Source organism: Vipera ursinii (assembly GCF_947247035.1).
Source record: "Vipera ursinii genome assembly, chromosome: 2".
Taxonomy (NCBI): Eukaryota; Metazoa; Chordata; class Lepidosauria; order Squamata; family Viperidae; genus Vipera; species Vipera ursinii.
This window is the reverse complement of record NC_139513.1, coordinates 277,455,148-277,476,951: the sequence shown is the minus strand read 5'-3', so window position 1 is coordinate 277,476,951 and position 21,804 is coordinate 277,455,148. Positions and strand designations below refer to the sequence as shown.

The 21,804-nt window shown below is 42.2% G+C and overlaps 1 protein-coding gene across 1 annotated transcript in view; it reads left to right on the top strand.

The window, feature by feature from the left end:
- The window catches only part of TARS1 (threonyl-tRNA synthetase 1), a 37,508-nt gene that overhangs the window by 11,101 nt on the left and 4,603 nt on the right, over window positions 1-21,804 (top strand). Inside the window, exons 6-18 of the mRNA XM_083352018.1 lie at window positions 249-366; window positions 1,693-1,757; window positions 2,315-2,393; window positions 2,997-3,143; window positions 4,827-4,925; window positions 8,419-8,585; window positions 11,530-11,692; window positions 11,784-11,921; window positions 13,533-13,610; window positions 15,591-15,691; window positions 15,780-15,884; window positions 17,218-17,290; window positions 18,646-18,760. Of these exons, the coding sequence (XP_083208144.1) occupies window positions 249-366; window positions 1,693-1,757; window positions 2,315-2,393; window positions 2,997-3,143; window positions 4,827-4,925; window positions 8,419-8,585; window positions 11,530-11,692; window positions 11,784-11,921; window positions 13,533-13,610; window positions 15,591-15,691; window positions 15,780-15,884; window positions 17,218-17,290; window positions 18,646-18,760 (1,448 nt within the window). The remainder of the gene's footprint in view (window positions 1-248; window positions 367-1,692; window positions 1,758-2,314; window positions 2,394-2,996; window positions 3,144-4,826; window positions 4,926-8,418; window positions 8,586-11,529; window positions 11,693-11,783; window positions 11,922-13,532; window positions 13,611-15,590; window positions 15,692-15,779; window positions 15,885-17,217; window positions 17,291-18,645; window positions 18,761-21,804) is intronic.

Sequence of the window (21,804 nt, the reverse complement as noted above, 5' to 3'; positions counted from 1 at the left end):
CTAATATGATTTTCTTTGTACTTCCTTCTTTGGTGTAGGGCAGGGGTAGGCAACCTTGGCTCTTTTGTGATTCATGGAATTCTGGGAGTTGAAGTCCATGAGTCATAAAAGAGCCAAGGCTACCTACCCCTGGTGTAGGGCAACCCTCTTGATCTGGCAGTTTGCTTTCAGTGATGACTGTATAAGAAGCAAAAAAAAAGTCACAACAATAAGTACAATTGATGTTGATACATCTTTATTTTTTTTAGGGGTGTCTCTAGCAATGACTTCCCTGCCATTGAAGCCTTGTGCAAGAAAATCACGAAAGAGAAACAACTTTTTGAGCGACTAGAAATTAAGAAGGAAACTTTACTTGAAATGTTTAAGGTAGACACTAAAATATGCTCTCATTTATATACTACAGGAGTATTTAATTATTTTTGAAACAACTTCTCTAATTGTATGACATTTTGACTACTTTTTCTGATTCAGTTGATGTCTTTAGCATGCCAGTTTTTGTAACCTAGAGTGTCACCAGAGACCAGTTGAATCCATTATTTTTCTCTGTTTAAACTATTACATTATTTCAATTATTCAGACATCACATTGAGTGTGGGATGTCATGTCTGCAAATAGGCCTTCCTTTATTGCAGGTTTTCCCACCTGGGCAACTTTAAAATGTGTGGACTTCAACTCCCAGAATTCTCCACCCAGCCGTGAAGTTGAAGGCCATGTGTCTTAAAAGTTGCCACGGTTGGAAAACCCTGCTTTACTGGCTTATAAGTCTTCCTTTCCCATCAAATATAGAAACCTCACCTTGCAGACCTTGAATGGCTTGATGATTTGAAATTAAATGTAAACACCAGACTTGTTTTTACAAGAAAGCTGCAGAGATCTAAGTGGGAAATAACGGTCAGAATTCTGTCTTTCCCCTTAGTGAACTTTCCCCTTAATGAACGTCTATGCATCACTACTGTATGGTATTGTATGTACATGTATGTACATCCCCTTCATTTCCAGAGTTCTGAAATGGCTTGCACTAGGAAACTTTGGACAATAATTATTGCTTACAACCTCCTAGTTTGATAGTTGCAACTACTTGGATAGCAGCATGCTTAGCAACCGTTTAAAGGTATGATCAACCCAAAAAGGGGGACTTATGACCCGGATTTGACGTTCAGATGGTCAGGCTCCGTCTGTAGTCATGTGGCCGAAATTTGGGCACTTGCAGTATGGCTGCATTTACAACTGTTTTGCAATGTGCTACAGTCATGTGACCACGTTCTATGATAGTTTTGCTGAAAACCAGCACCTCCAGTTTTTAGCAAAACTCATAGCAAACTGTAGCAAAAGCCCTCTTTACATTTGCTACGACAAATGACCATAATTGACAGGCTCCATTACAGTGGTATGAGAACTACCCCTGTAATGCTGTCTCATAGGATTACGAGACATTAATCTTGATGGTTTCCTGGCCTTTGGAATACATTAGTATGAAGAATTGCATGATTAAATTCATAGTGGAAGTTTTGTGGAAAGCACAGATGCATGAAGAGCTAGCCTTCATTAGGCTATTTTTCAAAGAACAGAGAAATACGTTTCTTACGGGTAAATAGAATAATGTTAGTTTCAACATCAAATTACAGGCACAAGAAATTGTACCTCAAAATTAACATTGATTTTATAGATTTTTTAAATTGTCTTTTCAAACAGTACAATAAATTCAAGTGTCGGATCTTAAATGAAAAAGTCACCACTCCAACTACGACTGTATACAGGTAAAACAAAAGGCAAACATCCATCTAGACTGAATTTTCTATTACTAACTGTAGAGTCCTCAGTTTTAGACAAAATTGTCCCACCTGTAATTTGGAGAGTGTGTTATAGGCCCTTTCACAAAATATCTAACATGGAGTTGTCTAGCCAGTCACAACACCACAATATAGAATATGGCCAATTTAAACAATTTATCTCCATTACATACCTTAATCTGGTGTTTTGCAATCATAGTAACTTTAAGATGTGTCGACCTCAACTCCCAGAATTCCACAGCCATCTATCCATGGGAATTCTGAAGTTTGAAGTCCACAATGTCTTAAAGCTATTGAGAAACCCTGCTGTAATCCCTCAAGATATTGACTGACCATTTTACCTTTTGTGGGCAGGAGGGTGCAGTTCCAAAGAAACCCTGATCTGCAGCAATCTACTGTTTTAGTTTATGTCAGTCTTGATACTATTAGAGGCTGGTTGCTGCACATTCACTTTCCTTTTAGTAAAAATAAGTGTGTGTTTATGACACAATTTTAAGCAACTGAACCATTTCATTATCTTTTAGGTGTGGCCCTTTGATTGATCTTTGTAGAGGTCCCCATGTCAGACATACTGGGAAAATAAAAGCCTTAAAAATACATAAGGTAAGATATTAAATTTCATCCTGTGATTATAATATATGTGGCTAGATTCTCACGACAAGAGTCATGGTTGGAGTCAAAACTCCCATTTCCATGGAAAGATGTATTGATTTTAAACTTAGTAAAATCACTGGCATTTAGTTTGAAATCGCTGCAGTGCAAAAATGGTTTTAGAAGTTCTCTCTTACTGAAATGAAGAAGAGCAATTAAACCGTTAAAACACCTGGGAATACTTTGGTTTCATTTAAATCAGCAGGTTTTGTATGAGAATAAATTGAGACCCTTTGTCATCTTTGTTTATTGTAGCTGTAATAAAAAAAACTTTATTTTAAAATATTTGTCAAACTCCTCCCACAGTTCTTTCAGAATTGGTAGCTGTGTTTATTGCTGTAATTTACATGTCTTCATGTTCCCTTCCATCAAAATGTTATTTAAGAGTTAGATTTGCACATCATAAGATATCCTAAATTATTTCTGAATTGTAACAAATGCATATGCTCAAAGATAGACTGAATATGCAGCATTGGTTTCCTTTGAATGTCAGTAATTACTCAAAGTTGCTCTCTAATAACACTATTTGTTGTTGAATCTTTTCTACAACTCCAGAATTCTTCTACTTATTGGGAAGGGAAGTCTGATATGGAAACCTTGCAAAGAGTTTATGGTATCTCCTTCCCTGATGCAAAAATGCTGAAAGAATGGGAAAAGTTCCAAGAAGAGGCAAAGAACCGGGATCACAGGAAAATTGGACGGGTAAGAGAAATTTCTCATTCGCTTGGGCATGTGAAGAGAAATTTGGGATCGGTTTGCACAAGACACTGTGTCTCTGCATATGTTAAGAGCTTTTTGTCAGTGAGATTTAACTGCGTCCTGCTCAAATAGTGCACATGCTTCTTTTAAAAAACCCATTTCTCATTCTTCTTTCTACATAAAATAATAGCATATCAGAAGGCAGATTCTATAAAACCAGGAGTGCATATTATGATTGTTGCAGAGAGGGGGAAAAGATGCATATCCTGCATTTTTCTTGCATGAATCTTTATAATTGCAGTGAGCTCTCTTTCTTCATCTTTGTTGAAATATAATTTGAAGTTAATTTTTATTTTCTGTTCTCAGACCGAAAGCTGTGTGTACTTGAAAACCTGGGTTATCAATCAGGCTCCCTTAATGTGACATCTTGCAAAACTATCTGAGATTTTTTTTTTAAGCTTAAAACGGGTTTTTAGTAACGTGGGCTGGATCTTTGCTTCTGCTGGCTGCTTCAGACCATCAGGGAGGAGGGTCGAGAAGTGAGGAATGCTTTTTCAAGCGAGGAGGTTGTGCCTGCAGCTTTGAAGAAAGCCATAATGCGGCTCCATCTGAAGCAGTCATCTCTCAGTCTAGCTGTGTTGAGTAACTTCTGCCTGGTCTCCAATCACTTCTTTTTGGGGAAGATTTTGGAGAAAGAGAGGGAATATTCTTTAAAGAAATCATATCCCTTTCAGTCAGGCTGCAAGACTTGGTTTTAGGGCATAGTGTGTTAGTACGCGGTGGCTCAGTGGGTTAGGACGCTGAGCTGGTCAATCAGAAGGTCTGCAGTTTGGCGGGTCGAATCCCGAGTGCCGCGTAGCAGAGTGAGCACCTGTTACTCGTTCCAGCTTCTGCCAACCTAGCAGTTCGAAAGCACGTAAACATGCAAGTAGAAAAATAGGGACCACTGCGGTGGGAAGGTAACAGCGTTCCGTGCGCCTTTGGCGTCTGGTCATGCCGGCCACATGACCACGGAAGATGTCCTTGGACAAATGCTGGCTCTTCTGCTTTGAAACGGAGATGAGCACCGGCCCCTAGAGTTGGAAACAACTAGCACGCATGTGTGGGGGAACCTTTACCTTTACTTAGTGTTAGTATTGGGGATGCTGTCAACTTTATTTCTGGTTTAAGAGATTTTAAGTGGTTTTATTATTTATTTATTTATTTATTTATTTATTTATTTATTTATTTATTTATTTATTTATTTATTTATTTATTTTTGGGACTTATATGCCGCCCTATCTCCCGAAGGACTCAGGGCAGCTAACAACAATAACATACAATAAATACAGAAGTTAAGATAAAATTAAAATTAAAGGCCTCTGTACAATCAATTAAAATTAAAATTAAAATAAATTAAAAATTAGAGTTAAAAATTAAAAACATAATTAAAATCCCTGTCAGTCCAGGTCAGCCAGGTGGAAAAGGAGTGTTTTGAGGCCACGGCGAAAGGTTTTACTTGTTCCTTAATTACATTTTATTATTTCTGATGCACTTGGTCTTAATAGTTTGTGGGAACCCCAGAGTCTTTTATTATCAAGTAAGTAAGTGTTAAACATGATCTGAATATCCTTCTGAATATTCTCCAGCAGTACCTATGGTACGGAGAAGGAAATAGATAGGAAAACTTTTTTTTTTATCCCATAGGATCAAGAACTATTTTTCTTCCATGAACTCAGTCCGGGTAGCTGTTTCTTCCTTCCAAAGGGCGCTTACATCTATAACACACTGATAGAATATATCAGGGTAAGTCATAGCAATTCGTCTCTGTGATGTCAGCAGCAGTCCTTGCTTCAGTTCTTCATATAGAAGATTGGGTGCCCTCTTGCTGCAGCAGAAATGACCCTGACTGCATTACAGTTTCTACACAATGTACAGCCTTATGATAATTGTGCTACCTTGGTCAAGGTATTTATAGAATAGATCTGTTCAGCTTCTGGCTAACATCACAATTCACTCAACAGGTAAAGAACATAAGTTGCCTCCTGTATTCCCTCCCAAAGGCAGGAAAAAATCCTTGTAGGCCAGTGATGGCAAACCTTTTAGAGACCGAGTGCCCAAACTGCAACCCAAAACCCACTTATGTATCATCAGGTGCCAGGTGGGCGTGGCCCTTTGGGTGGGCGTGGCTGCAGTGGTAAAGGCAGACTAGGTGGGACTAAAAAGTTCAGTCCATCAATTCCAACTTTGCGAGAATTTATTTTTTTCCCACGAGAAGTTGAAATGGATTGATTGAACCTTTTTTCTTTTGTACACGGTAGCGGAGGCCTAAAGCGAAAAGGTTTTATAAAACCCAGCTGAAGGCCTAGGACTGGGGCGAACGCATGCGTGCCCACAGAGAGGGCTCTGCGTGCCACCTGTGGCACCCGTGCCATACGTTCGCCACCACGGTTGTAGGCTATTTCATAAGCCTGAACTGGTCTAGAAGACATTTGACTTGATAGATCACAAAATGTACAAGTCTGCAGTGCTCTGGCAAGCAACTCTAATATCTTGACAATTGGCAGCTTGTGACCAATAGAATTCACTCATTTATTCAATACGTTTCTATTAATTTGGAGCCGATTAAATGTCTAGCCAAACCACTATTTCCCAACTGGGGCAACTTGAAGATGTGTTGACTTCAGCTTCCAGAATTCCCTAGCCAGCATGTTTTATTACTCCTGATGATTATAGAACAGAGCTGGTAGCTGTCTAATTATTCTTGGTAATATTTGCTGAACTGTCAGAATATGTGATTATCATGAATATGCAAAATATTCCGTGCATGAACTATTCCATGTATGGAAAAACCTTTTTGAGAAGGTCTGTGTCTGATCCAAAGCATGGATGTGATAAAAATGGTTTGAAGGGAGAGTGGGGAGAAGTGAAAGAAATCAGAGGTAGGCAAGAAAAAGTATAGAAAGGTGAAGCTGGTGAATTAACACCGTGGCCAAATTTACTGTAGCAGTAGCAAAGACATGTGATCAAAGAATGCATCCCTGATCGCCATAGTACAGATAAGTCCTCACTTAGTGATCACAACGGATAGCAATTCTGTTATTAAGTGCTCCAATCACAAAGCAGAAAATCATGTGACCACATCAGGCTTCTGATGTGACTTTCCTTTTCGCCCTTAAGCAAAACAAAACTGGTTATAAAGCAAGCTGTCAGAACATACACAGTCTTATTGCGCTGAGGTAACCCAGGAGTAAATGCAATACACCAGACATGTCAAACACAAGGCCCGGGGGCCAGATCCGGCCCGCAGACGGCCCCCGCTGCCTTGGCCCTGGCCCAGAGACCCTCCTTCTGCCAGAGACCCTCAGATCTGTCCCACTCCTGCCCAGGCCCCCATAGGCACCCTTGATGCGAACGATGTAGAGCTGGCCACGCCCACCCAGTAGGCCATAAGCACTTTAGCCACGCCCACCCCGTAGGCCACGCCCACCCAGGTCACACCCACCCAGGCCCCTGAGGGCAACTGCAATGCTGATGTGGCCCTCAATGAAATTGAGTTTGACACCCCTGCAATACACAGTGGTTTGCAATTAAATGGTGGTTTATATTACACTATGTCTACAAATATACACTAGAAATAAAATACATACACGTGGTGAAACAGCAAACTCCAATACACAGCAATTACAGCAGTCAAACGGAGGAGAGAGAAAAACTCCAATAAAAAACTCCCCTTTTATACTCAGCCTCTTAAAGCAGGGCTTTTCAATCAGTGGTACGGGTACCACCTGTGGTACATTGGCACCTGGCAGGAGGTATGCAACCATCCTAGAAAAGTGGTTGCAGGGGAGGGGAATGAGCTGAACTGATGGCAGCACCGCACAAGCCTGAGCGAGAGATGGCTGGAGCTGCAGGGCTGTCAGGGCTCAGTGGAAGCGCCAGGATCAGCACCAGGCTCCAGCCGGAGCTCGCTCGGTGCTGATCCCGGCGTGTCTGCTGAGCCCAGAAGAAGCACCAATCAGCTGGAATGTTGTAGCATCTCCAGGGTCTTGTGATGTACATTGAGATGTTTGGCAACTGATTCATATTTATGACAGTCACAGTGTCCCAGGGTCATGTGAAGTGACCAAAACCTGCTGCAACCACCCAACAGATGGGGGGGGAATAAAAACCAAAGACCCCCCCCACCCCTGCTGCTAATCTTCAACAGAAATGCTCACAACAATGAAAACCTCGGGACAGGAGGAAGAGCGTCGCCGGGCAGGCAGGCAGGTGTCTTGCTCGGCTGTGGCTTGGGGGGCACTTTTTTCAGTGCCATTGTAACTTTGAACAGTCACTAAGCGAACTGTTGTAAGTCGAGGACTACCTGTATTTCATCTTTTTTTTCTTTTTTTGGTCATCAAGTTTTTGACACCGTGCTAGGGCGACTGGTGGTACTCGGATGTTGCCATATCCTAAAAGTGGTACAATGGGTGAAAAGGTTGAAAAGCCCTGTCTTAAAGGCACAGACACAGACCCTGCTGAGTCATTCCTAATATTGCATCATCCTATCATTGCATCATCCACTTCTTTACATAAGCTGTTTAGCTATTATTATCCTGACACAAGCGGATAGTGATCATGTGACTATGGGATGCTGTGACAAGCATAATCAAAGGTTTGGTCAATTTTTTTTTAATATTTTTTAAATAGTCGCTAAATGATATAGTTGGTAAGCAAGGACTACTTGTATATTTGTTTTAATTCTGAGTATGGCTCATTGTTCATAATAAAAGAATACACAATTCTTTCATATGTTAATGACTATGGATTATTCACGGTAATGAAGACTATCTGCAGTGGTTAGGAGAAAATTGCTTAACTAAGCACAGATAGTCCTCGACTTACAACTCATTTGTTTAGTGACATTACAATAGCAAGGAAAAAAGTAACTTATGACCGTTTTTCACACTTGTGATCAGTGCAGCATCCTCATGGTCACATGATCAAAATTTGGATGCTTGGCAACTGGCTCATATTTATGACGAATGGAGTGTCCCGGGGTCATATGATCAACGTTTGCGCCCTTCTGATAAGCAAAGTCAGTGGGGAAGCTAGATTCACTTAACAACTGGGTTACTACCGTAACTTAACTTCAGTGATTCACTTACAATTGTAGCAAGAAAGGTCATAACATGGGACAAAACTAACAATTGTCTCACTTGGCAACGAAAATGTTGGGCTCGTCGCAAGTCGAGGACTACCCGTATATGATTCTTTCTGCTAAATGTGTCTCTGACTCTTAGATTTGATTTTTCAGAGCGAGTATCGGAAACGAGGCTTCCAAGAAGTTGTGTCTCCCAACGTCTACAACAGCAAGCTTTGGGTGACCTCTGGCCATTGGCAGCATTACAGTGACAACATGTTTTCCTTTGAGGTGGAAAAGGAGACTTTCGCTTTGAAGCCCATGAACTGTCCTGGACACTGGTATTAGATTTGTACTGACTTTTAGTGTTCTTTTTTCCATTCTACTCTTATTTTGGTCTAGAATTTACGACCTATTTTTGGAATAGGCTTGCAGATATTTTTCACCGAAGCCCGGCATAAGGCAATGCTTCATTTCTGTGGCTGCAGTCAATTTAGTAACTGACCCAAGTCTGTTTAGGCCAGGGGTGTCAAACTCAATTTCATTGAGGGCCGCATCAGCATTGTGGTTGCCCTCAGGGGGCCGGGTGGGTGTGGCCAGGGTGGGCGTGGCCTACTGGGTGGGCGTGGTTAGAGTGCGTATGGCCTACGCATCAAGGTGCCTATGGGGGCCTGGGCAGGAGTGGGACAGATCTGAGGGTCTCTGGCAGAAGGAGGGTCTCTGGGCCAGGGCCAAGGCAGAGGGGGCCGTTCCCTCACTGTTTCCAGGATGGCTTCGCGGGCCACATGAAACCACTTCGCGGGCCGCATCTGGCCCCTGGGCCTTGTGTTTGACATGTCTGGTTTAGGCAAACTTGTACTGTGTCTCCTTCTGTGGTGCTGTGCTTGGCTAGCTGCTTCCCTTCTGTCTAATACTTTTGGAAAACACAAAACTGTCAACACAAGGGAAGATCCCAGTTTTGGGTTTGTAAATCTGCGTATAGATTGCCACAAACACAATATAATATAGGTGGGAAAGATAAAGCTAACATTTTGAGAATCTGTTAGTAAGATGAGTGAGGACAGCAGAGATTCAAGAAGGAAGAATTTGGGGAAGAAAGGAGAGGAGGTTTTAAACTAAGGTCAGGATTTAGTTTTGAATACTGAAGTAAATTACAGAAAGACTTTGCTTAATGTCTGTCCTGTTTAGCGATTGTTTGAAATTACAACAGCAAATTAACTTTACAACTGGTCCTCACACTTATGACCACTACAGCGTTCCTGTGGTCACATGCTCAAGATTCAGGCACTTTGCCACTGACGCATTTACAACCATCGCAGTATTCTGCAGTCATGTGAACACCATTTGTGTACTTCACAACGGGCTTCCCGCAAACAGAGTCAATGGAGTAGCTAGCAGTAAAATCTTGGAAGTGGTGGTCACATGATGTCTTGTTTAACAACTGCAGTGGAAGTGAGATCATAAATATGTTGTGGTCATGTGATAATCTGACTAATGACCACAATGATTAGCAACAGTTCCCAGTCCCAGTTGTGGTTGCTAAGCAAGGACTACCTGTAGTTGCATGCCTTGTCCAATTACTACATGATGTAGGAATGATGTGCAGTACAGATAAACCTTGATTTACAACTACAGTTGAACCCAAAATTTCCATTGCTAAGCAAGGCAGTTATCCAGTGAGTTGTGCTCTATTTTATGATCTTTTTTTGCCATAGCTGTTAAATGAATCACTACAGTTGTTAAGTGAATCATATGGTCATTCAGTGAATCTAGCTTCCCCCCCCCCACTAGCTGGGAAGATTACACATGGCGATCACATGACCTTAGGACAGGTCAGCTGTCGTAACTGATCATGCCAGTTGCCAAGTACCTGAATCAGGGACCCCAAGGATGCTGCAATCATCATAAGTGTGCAAAAGTCACTTATATGATGTTGCTAAAAAAATGGTTGTAAATTGAGGACTACCTGTACTACATCTGTCAACAATCACTACTATGCTGTAGATTCACCATGGGGATGTGCAATGTTTCAAATCCAAAGTGGAAAAGAGCAGCCATGGGCAAGTATGCCACACCTGTCTGCACCTCTTTCAAACATCTAAGAGATTTCCTGGGTGTGAACAGTAAGAAATTACGTGCTTGAATTAAGGAGGCGGTGACAGTATGCCCACACCCATTCTAAAGCACTTGAATTAAGCCTTAATTATCCTTAATTCAAGGGTATATTTTCATGGAATTGTACAACTACTATGTAAACTTAGGAAGTAGTGCAGTTTCTGTAAGGAGGCACTGAGAAGTGCAACATGGGCACTCAGCCCCACACCAAAGCACTGTCTACCTATAGACTGCCTGCAACATTATACTGGCACTCTCCAAAGCTACTCTTCACATTACAATTCTTTATTTGAATTTTAGTTGCAATGCCAGCTTATTAGGCAGTTCAGGTAGATCTGAGACTCTTAAAACAGAGATGCAAACTGGTCCTGAAATCTTCTCACCTTCTCTTTTCACAAAGCTTTGGCATAGTTTCACAACCCTTCAAAAAGCCAACCCAAAATCGAAACGTTTAATGTAAGAGGAGAGAGAGGGAGTATCAAAACCACAAGGCTAAACCATGCTCATTATTTAAAGAATTACATTTCAGCTCAGGTTTTTCCAACTTAGGCTTTGTCTTAATCCATCCTGTGTTTTTAGAGAATGGCTGAGTACCACTCAAAAAGCAAGCGGGGTCTTCGGGCCAAACGTTGCAGCTAGAAACAATGACGAAAGGTCCTTCTCTGCTGGGCTGGAAATCCTGAAATGATAGTCCTATCCTTCTTTGGAAAATGTCTGGTTGGGGAAAACTGCTAGATTTGTAGAAAAGCTTTCAGCATCTGCTTTTCAAGTCTGTTTTTAATTCTTCATATGGCTATTCTCACAGTAATGTCATCATACAAGAGCCTTGGTGGAGCAGTGGGCTAATGCCTCCTTAAGTAACACCAGCTGCCTGCAATTAGTGCAGGTTCACGTCCCACCAGGCTCAAGGCTGACTCAGCCTTCCATCCTTCCGAGGTAGGTAAAATGAGGACCCAGATTGTTGGGGGCAATTAAGCTGACTTTGTAATAATGCCGCTTGGGGTGTGTGTGAAAGCCCTAATAAGCAGGCATATACATAGAATGAAGGCTACTGCTAAGCTTGTAAGCCGCTCTGAGTCTTCGGAGAAGGGCGGGATATAAATGGAATAAAAATAAAAATAAATAAATAAATCCCGGTCAGGTGCCAACTATTTGTCTTACTTTCTTCAGTCTTATGTTTGACCATCGGCCAAGATCATGGAGGGAGCTACCTTTGCGCCTGGCTGACTTTGGAGTTCTGCACCGTAACGAACTGTCTGGGACGCTGACCGGTCTCACCCGAGTGAGGCGTTTCCAGCAAGATGATGCTCACATATTTTGTGCCATGGAGCAGGTGGGAAATGATCCAGGGTTATTTAAGGAAATTCATTTCGTTAAAAACAAAACATTATTGATCGCATTGGGTCTTTTTGTTTCATGGACAGATTGAAGGGGAGATTAACAGTTGCCTTGAATTCTTGCGCACCGTCTATGACATCTTTGGTTTTTCCTTCAAACTTCACCTCTCTACCCGTCCTGAAAAGTTCCTTGGAGATATTGAAGTGTGGAATCAAGCTGAAAAGGTATTTGTCTCTGAAATGTTGTGGTTTATTCATTTATTTCCTACAATAATGAAGTAAATGGGCCCAAGTAAATGAGTCTAAGGGACGCGGTGGCTCAGTGGGTTAGGACGCTGAGCTTGTCGATCAGAAGGTTGGCAGTTTGGCGGGTCGAATCCCGAGTGCTGCGTAACAGAGTGAGCGCCTGTTACTCGTCCCAGCTTCTGCCCACCTAGCAGTTCGAAAGCATGTAAAAATGCAAGTAGAAAAATAGGGACCACTACGGTGGGAAGGTAACAGCGTTCCGTGCGCCTTTGGCGTCTAGTCATGCCGGCCACATGACCACGGAGACGTCCTCGGACAAGCGCTGGCTCTTCAGCTTTGAAACGGAGATGAGCACCGGCCCCTAGAGTCGGAAACGACTAGCACGCATGTGCGGGGGAACCTTTACCTTTACCTAAATGAGTCTAAGGAAGCTGTATCCAAATATATAATTTCCACTTAGTAGTTTGGGGGTTAAATTGTACTGAATCTGGAGCCCCTGTTGTCCTCAACTCTTCTCAGAGAGGATGAAAAAAGAATACATTTTTTAATGTGATTTTTTTTCTATAACATTAGATGCACAAGTTCTATATAGATTAGAGGCAGCAGGGAAGGAAGGAGCTCTTAGCATGAGGGTTGAGGGGGGACAAAATTTAGGGGTCTAAAATGGACCCCATGAACTGGATAAGTCTTAAGTAACACCAGCTGCCTGCAATTAGTGCAGGTTCGCATCCCACCAGGCTCAAGGTTGACTCAGCCTTCCATCCTTCCGAGGTAGGTAAAATGAGGACCCAGATTGTTGGGGGCAATTAAGCTGACTTTGTAATAATGCCGCTTGGGGTGTGTGTGTGTGTGAAAGCCCTAATAAGCAGGCATATACATAGAATGAAGGCTACTGCTAAGCTTGTAAGCCGCCCTGAGTCTTCGGAGGAGGGCGGGATATAAATGGAATTAAAATAAAAATAAATAAAAATAAGTCTGGCACAACTTTTTGGACTGACTTTTATTAAAAGGCATATAATTTTGTTAACTGTAGCATGGAGGTGATTTCTTCTGTTCTTTGGCTAACATAGACGACCGTAGGTGTCCATGGACTTCGGTCTACTGTAGATTTTCTCCTACATAAGGTAGTAAATCCAGGCTGCAGAATCTATTGCCAGGCAAAATAATTTTAGTGGCTCACACTTATAAGTTAAGTTCAGTCTAAAAGCACATATTAAGAATGTAACTAGCTGATGCTCAGCCTATTTTTAATCCAATTTAACGGGTTCTGAGATTGGAAGGAAAAAAGTTTCCAGATAATAAGATAGCACTCTGATGTTTCAACCTAGCTAGGTGAACATCGTATTTACTGATACAGAGTTTTATATATTGCCAACTTCTTGAGACTCAAACAGCTAGAAAACTATAATAGAAATAAGCTAGTCACCAGGGTTAACACTGACTTGGAGACACAAACACACACACACACACACACAGAGTCATAAAAGTAAGAAGTAAACTCCTCTAACATCTGTGTTGTGAAGAAGAGAAACCACAAATAATTTTGCTTAGAACAAATCCATTAATACTTGGCATATCATTTTCCACTAGCAACTTGAAAATAGCCTGAATGAGTTTGGTGAGAAATGGGAACTGAACCCTGGAGATGGAGCTTTCTATGGGCCGAAGGTTAGTAAATCACCATCAGAGCACATTTTAAAGTGCTACTTTATTTTCCATGAAGTTGTTTTATTAGAGAAGTTATGTACTGGTACCATTCCTTTAGCTGTACTTGACTTCCATTATACCATGATTCTCTTCAGGGCTTTGAGGTTATTTAGCAGAACATTCAGGCAGGAGGATGAGAAATGTTCTCCACTTATTCCTTTACAGTAAAATGGAGACAGGTTGGTGTATGTATGTGACCAGTTAGCTCACTTATTCTTAGCCTTTCTCTTTGCCTGTTGGAGAAGTAATGCTTGTGAAGCATTGCTTATCCAACTTGCATCTCTGTCTCTCCTAGAGGCTGGTTCTCTGAATCCAAAATCAGGGGAGTTGATTTGAGGAATGGACTAGCTCAGTGTTTCTCAACCTTGGCCACCTGAGTATGTGTGGACTTCACCTCTGGCTGGGGAATTCTGGAAGTTGAAGTTTATACATCTTCAAGTGGCCAAGGTTGAGAAACATTGGACTAGACCAGGGGTAGGCAAGGTTGTCTCTTTTATGACTCGTGGACTTCAACTCCCAGAATTCCTGAGTCAGCTGACTCAGGAATTCTGGGAGTTGAAGTCCACGAGTCATAAAAGAGCCAAGGTTGCCTACCCTTGGACTAGACTATTAGTTATACATAATTGTATATGGGAGAATTGCATGTAACAGATTTGTATATGTGATGCAATGTAGCGATATTTTGTGTGAGAGAAAGAGGGTGAAGACAACTCCTCCCTAATAGTTCTAAGAGTGTATGGTAGATGCAGATACAGTAGTCTTCAGTCTGGCAAGATTCTGTCTATAGGTGTGGAAACTAAAGAACTCAGGTTGGAAGTATCACTATGTATCATTCTTGGTTTGGGGGCCTGCTTGGAACAAAAATGTTAGATCTGATTGGTAGCCTTTCACTGACACTTTGCAAGATGAAAAGGAGATCAAAATTTCTGTGTAATTCAGAGACATAGACAATTCTTTGCACTAACTGCACCCAGGTGAACTAGATTGTAAAACAAGGTAGTAAAAACATTTCTAATAAAATATCTTAGGAAACCTCTTGCTCCTTTTGGAAAAAGCTGCTGATTATAATGTCTGTGAAATAAAATAAAATAAATAAAATAAGCCAGATAAGGACATCATACATTTAAATGTAGGGATTAATCAAGATGTAACGGAAGCAGGAGTATAATCTTGAAGCTAATCTCTGGATGAAAAGATAAGCCATACCAAAGCTCACTCCTTCACGCTTCCTTTTAACACTGTGGTATGTTTTCCTCAGCAGACTATTAGATAGTGTGAGGATGTTTTTCATTGTGACTTCCAAATTAGCTACAAAATAGGATTTTAAAATGTGGAATTGTCATATTAAAAATCAAGGCAACAAGGGATAATAGCAGATTCATCTAGAATTAAAAGCTTACGTGAGCAAATGAATTTTCACCTACTGACTAGTACCGGGCTGTGGCATGCCAGCAACCGGGCCGCACAAACAAGCAAAGCCCCATCTGTGGGATGCAGGCAGCACACAAAACCACATACTGTACCCTCCGGTCCATGGAAAAACCTCTCCACGGAACCGGTCCCTGGTGCCCAAAAGATTGGGGACCTCTGTTGTAAGTCAAGGACTACCTGTATGGAAAATAACGTAATCCAGAGATCCTTTTTCCTCAGAGTAGTTCATTGGTATAGCCTGATGGTGGGTTTGAGATGCTGCCTCATCTCTAATTGAGTAGTAATTTTTAAAAGTGCTTTGCTGTAAAGAATGTTTGTGAGGGTCTATGGAGATTCTTACTCATCCAGGTCATGGTTGTTCCCAAGGTCTTTTTTTCAAGAGGCAACTGAACTGTTTTTCCTTGAAGACGTTTCGCTTCTCATCCAAGAAGCTTCTTCAGTTCAGTTCTTCAGTGTTTGTAAAAATTCTATCCATGTTTGTCTCATCCTCTTCCTTGTCACCCCCAAAAGATTGATATCCAGATCAAAGATGCCATTGGGAGGTACCATCAATGTGCCACCATCCAACTGGACTTCCAGCTCCCTCTGAGGTTTAACCTCACATACATGAGGTAAATAGATTCTGTTATTTTATGTTGCATTTTATGATCTTTATCTAGTTAACTGATTTTTGACAATTACACTGATTTTATCTTCTAGCCACGATGGTAATGACAAAACAAGACCGGTGATTATACATCGTGCCATTTTGGGATCAGTGGAGAGAATGATTGCTATCCTGACTGAAAACTATGGAGGCAAATGGTATTGTATTTTTATTTTATACAGATAGTCCTTGACTTACAACAATTCATTTAGTGACCATTCAGAGTTACAACACTGAAAAAAAGGGACACATGGCCAGTTTTCACACTTACCATTTCAACATTCTCATGGGCAAGTGATCAAAATTTGGGTGCTTGACAAGTAGATGTATTTATGATAATTGCACTGTAATAACTGGCTTCTGACAAAGTCAATGGGGGAACCCAGATTCACTTAACAACTGCATAACGTACTTAACAACTACAGTGATTCACTTAACAACTGTGGCAAAAAAGGTGTACAATGGGCCACAACTCAGTTACCGACTGTTTTGCTTATCAATGAGCTTCATTGTGGTCATAAGTCAAGGACTACCTGTACACAAATATATGAAATCACAACTGTCAGTTACAATTATTATTATAATCGTACTCCATACAATTTAAGGTGGTGTGTATAATGTCCCTGCTTGCTATTTTCCCCACAACAACCCTAAATAAGGGGGCTGCATTTAGACATTGTAATAAATCAGAATGTGTCATAGAATGTTACCTTCTTCCTGGGTGTGCACATTCTTCCTCTGTGCAGCCTTTGAGAGCTACTTGGCCACGATCAAATCTTGATCAACGAACTGATTTTAACTGCAATTGTCGGAAGACTGTGAATTTCAAACCACGAGCTGTTTCAATTTACCAGGGTTAAGATTACTTGCATTTTCAGCCTGCAGATTTAATTATAGCTGCTCTCAAATCAAAGGAAAACCTTTGCCTTGCAGCCAGACTGCAGGGGAGGATTTAATGAGACCTGGTTTTGCTTGAGTCGATGAGTAGCCTGTGAATCTGTCACCCACCCAGTGTGGGAAATTTTATTCTTTGGAAGCCATAACTATTTAGAGAGCAGGTGGTCTTCCCACCACTCAATGCAGCTTTTTATTCAAATGTCGTTATAGTTGCAGTTACAGGTAACCCTCGACTTATGGCCGTTTGTTTAGTTACAATGGTGCTGAAAAAACTAACTTACGACACCATCTTATTAAAGAAACCTGTTACGTTTGAGCTAGAAAATTCATTCAGTCTCAATTAATTGGTAGAATTAGGATATCAAATCAGGATCTGACCTATTCTGAGCTACAAACAATAATTCCTTTTCTGATTCTGTAAGAAATGTACAATTTTGAAGCCCATTCTGCGTATACTTTCTAAGAAATTCTTACAATTACCGGTAATAGCAATGCAGAAGGTTATTGTTGCTAACCCTCCCCCCAAAGTAGCAAGAATCAGCTGTTATCGTCAAACATATAACAGTGACTTCTTTTCCTTCTCTTTTGTGCAAGGCCACTCTGGATATCTCCTCAGCAAGTGATGGTAATACCTGTTGGACCAACGTGTGATGAATATGCACAAAAGGCAAGTTTTAAATTTTATTTTGTTCGATATGCAGAATCAACTCAGGTACACCTAAAGATGTGAACATATCCAAAAAGAGAATGGCAAACTCCTTGGTGAAAAAGTCTCGCTTTTTGAGGGCAGCATAGATGGATTCTGTGTTGTCAGAGACTAAAGTCCAGAAATCCTTTTAGGAATATAAACAAAACCCACACAAGAACAGATGCAAACCACTTGCATTGCAAATGGATGGAAACTAGTCAAGGAGAGAAGCAACCTAGAACTAAGGAGAAACTTCCTGACAGTTAGAACAATTAACCAGTGGAACAACCTACCTCCAGAGTTGGTGAATGCTCCAACACTGGAGGTTTTTAAGAAGAGACTGGACAGCCATTTGCCTGAAATGGTATAGGGTTTCCTGCCTGAGCAGGGGGTTGGACTAGATGACCTCCAAGGTCCCTTCCAACTTTATTATTATTATTATTATTATTATTATTATTATTATTATTATTATTATTATTATTATTGTTGTTGTTGTTGTTGTTGTTGTTATTATTATTATTATTATTATTAAATGAACTCTTTATATGTAGCTCACAGTTTGGCCTTATTTACAAATCTATTTTGAAAGTGAACATTTGTCAAAAGGGAACTGAGTAGTGTATCGCTAGCTGTCCAATAGAGAGGAATAGCCTTGGTGGAGCAGTGGGCTAATGCCTCCTTAAGTAACACCAGCTGCCTGCAATTAGTGCAGGTTCGCATCCCACCAGGCTCAAGGTTGACTCAGCCTTCCATCCTTCTGAGGTAGGTAAAATGAGGACCCAGATTGTTGGGGGCAATTAAGCTGACTTTGTAATAATGCCGCTTGGGGGGTGTGTGAAAGCCCTAATAAGCAGGCATATACATAGAATGAAGGCTACTGCTAAGCTTGTAAGCCGCCCTGAGTCTTCGGAGAAGGGCGGGATATAAATGGAATTAAAATAAAAAGAATGTTTAAGTGACTGTTCTGCTTGGGTGTTTAGGGAAGTTGACTGCAGTTATATGTGTATTTATGCATGCATGTAATGTTTCCAATGATATAACTATTGTTATGATCTTGAGTAATCTATATAGATTAGAGTCACAATTTGCTTTCATCTCTGCATATACCTGAATATCTTTGAAAAAACATGTTATCCAAATACTTACCATAGAAATATTTTAGGGCTTAACTTTTAAATGTTAATTTGATTACAGATTCTGTGATTTCAAAGTGTCATATTTGTGAAACAAAACTTGCTATTTTGATTCGAGGAACTGCAAACCCCCAAATGCCTTTTCCTCCAGATGTTTGCTTTAAACATAATCTAAACATTGCTAATTTGATTCTCTGAAAGGTGAAGCAACAGTTCCATGATGCTGGCTTAATGGCGGATGTTGATGTGGACCCTGGTTGTACTCTGAATAAGAAGATCAGAAATGCTCAGCTTGCCCAGTACAATTTTATTTTAGGTAAACATATCTCTGTGCAATGTGTATTTCTAGCTCCATTTGAACAATATCTACTTTAAAGTATTATTCAGAAGCTAATTAGCTGTTTCCTGCTTATTAATGTATGAAGTTGCTGTGCTGACTTGCAAGAAAAGCACATTTATTTAGATGCATGGGTTCTCCATTTAATTGGTGCCACCTTTGGAACAAATCTGAGCTTCCAGGCCTATATATTAAATTGCATTAGATCTTCATTTGTAGCAATAGACCTTTGGCACAAATCTTAGTCAACTGCTCTGCTAGCTTCTCAGATTGACAGAAAATGTTGAGAGCTACGCTATATCAGAAGCTCTTCTCTTCTCAGTGTTTCTCAACTGTGGTGATTTTAAGGTGGGTGGACTTCAACTCCCAGAATCCATCTGTTGAGTTGCTTCAGGTCAAATCTATTGTCGTAAACCAGCATAAGAATAATTTTAAAGCTAAAAAAAATATAAAATATACAAAGTTAAAATATTTTAAAATAAAAATCATATATTAAATAAACTCCATAAAAGTTAATATATTTGTTGAGTTGGAGTTTACTTGTCTTAAGGTTGCCAAGGTTGAGAAACACCGTGCTATTGAAACATCTAACAAAAATGCCATACTGTTTTCATACCAAATACATAGACAACAGCAAACACAATTGTTGCACGCACACTATATGGTTCCCCTTTTTATCACCTTCTTAATGCCTTTATTTGCAAGAGGAAAGCAAGTATAAATAGGCCAATCCTACTTTATGAATTTGCATCTATTTTGCTTTTGTGTAAATACCTTGAATTGCAAATAGCATGCAAAACTTACTTCAAATGCACAATATTTGTTGATTTCCTGTTTTATTTTTTTATTTTTTATTTTAATCCCATTTATATCCCGCCCTTCTCCGAAGACTCAGGGCGGCTTACAATTTAAGCACAAACCAATGTGCTTAGCAATAGCCTTCATTCTATGTATATGCCTGCTTATTAGGGCTTTCGCTCCACCCCAGCGGCATTATTACAAAGTCAACTTACCGTATATACTTGAGTATAAGCCGAATTTTTCAGCCCACTTTTTGGGCTGAAAAACTCCACTTCGGCTTATACTCCAGTCAACAAAAAAAAAAAGAACTGTCCCTTCGTTCGGAACAGGCTGCTGAGAGAAGCTGCCTCGCCTGCTGCGCCCCCAACAACCGCCGCTGCCGCTTTTCCCCCCCCATCTCTGACCTGCTGCTCCCGAAAACGCTGCTGCTTCTTTCCCCCCCCATCGCTGACCTGCTGCTCCCGAAAACGCTGCTGCTTCTTTCCCCCCCCATCTCTGACCTGCTGCTCCCAAAAACGCTGCTGCTTCTTTCCCCCCCCCATCTCTGACCTGCTGCTCCCGAAAACGCTGCTGCTTCTTTCCCCCCCCCATTGCTGACCTGCTGCTCCCAAAAACGCTGCTGCTTCTTTCCCCCCCCCATTGCTGACCTGCTGCTCCCAAAAACGCTGCTGCTTCTTTCCCCCCCCATCGCTGACCTGCTGCTCCCAAAAACGCTGCTGCTTCTTTCCCCCCCCCATCTCTGACCTGCTGCTCCCAAAAACGCTGCTGCTTCTTTCCCCCCCCCATCTCTGACCTGCTGCTCCCGAAAACGCTGCTGCTTCTTTCCCCCCCCCATTGCTGACCTGCTGCTCCCAAAAACGCTGCTGCTTCTTTCCCCCCCCCATTGCTGACCTGCTGCTCCCAAAAACGCTGCTGCTTCTTTCCCCCCCCATCGCTGACCTGCTGCTCCCAAAAACGCTGCTGCTTCTTTCCCCCCCCCATCTCTGACCTGCTGCTCCCAAAAACGCTGCTGCTTCTTTCCCCCCCCCATCTCTGACCTGCTGCTCCCAAAAACGCTGCTGCTTCTTTCCCCCCCCATCTCTGACCTGCTGCTCCCAAAAACGCTGCTGCTTCTTTCCCCCCCCCATCTCTGACCTGCTGCTCCCGAAAACGCTGCTGCTTCTTTCCCCCCCCATCGCTGACCTGCTGCTCCCAAAAACGCTGCTGCTTCTTTCCCCCCCCATCTCTGACCTGCTGCTCCCAAAAACGCTGCTGCTTCTTTCCCCCCCCATCTCTGACCTGCTGCTCCCGAAAACGCTGCTGCTTCTTTCCCCCCCATCTCTGACCTGCTGCTCCCAAAAACGCTGCTGCTTCTTTCCCCCCCCCATTGCTGACCTGCTGCTCCCGAAAACGCTGCTGCTTCTTTCCCCCCCATCTCTGACCTGCTGCTCCCAAAAACGCTGCTGCTTCTTTCCCCCCCCCATCTCTGACCTGCTGCTCCCAAAAACGCTGCTGCTTCTTTCCCCCCCCATCTCTGACCTGCTGCTCCCAAAAACGCTGCTGCTTCTTTCCCCCCCATCTCTGACCTGCTGCTCCCAAAAACGCTGCTGCTTCTTTCCCCCCCATCTCTGACCTGCTGCTCCCAAAAACGCTGCTGCTTCTTTCCCCCCCCATCTCTGACCTGCTGCTCCCAAAAACGCTGCTGCTTCTTTCCCCCCCCATCTCTGACCTGCTGCTCCCAAAAACGCTGCTGCTTCTTTCCCCCCCCATCTCTGACCTGCTGCTCCCGAAAACGCTGCTGCTTCTTTCCCCCCCATCTCTGACCTGCTGCTCCCAAAAACGCTGCTGCTTCTTTCCCCCCCCATCTCTGACCTGCTGCTCCCGAAAACGCTGCTGCTTCTTTCCCCCCCCATCTCTGACCTGCTGCTCCCAAAAACGCTGCTGCTTCTTTCCCCCCCATCTCTGACCTGCTGCTCCCAAAAACGCTGCTGCTTCTTTCCCCCCCCATCTCTGACCTGCTGCTCCCAAAAACGCTGCTGCTTCTTTCCCCCCCATCTCTGACCTGCTGCTCCCAAAAACGCTGCTGCTTCTTTCCCCCCCCATCTCTGACCTGCTGCTCCCAAAAACGCTGCTGCTTCTTTCCCCCCCCATCTCTGACCTGCTGCTCCCAAAAACGCTGCTGCTTCTTTCCCCCCCCATCTCTGACCTGCTGCTCCCAAAAACGCTGCTGCTTCTTTCCCCCC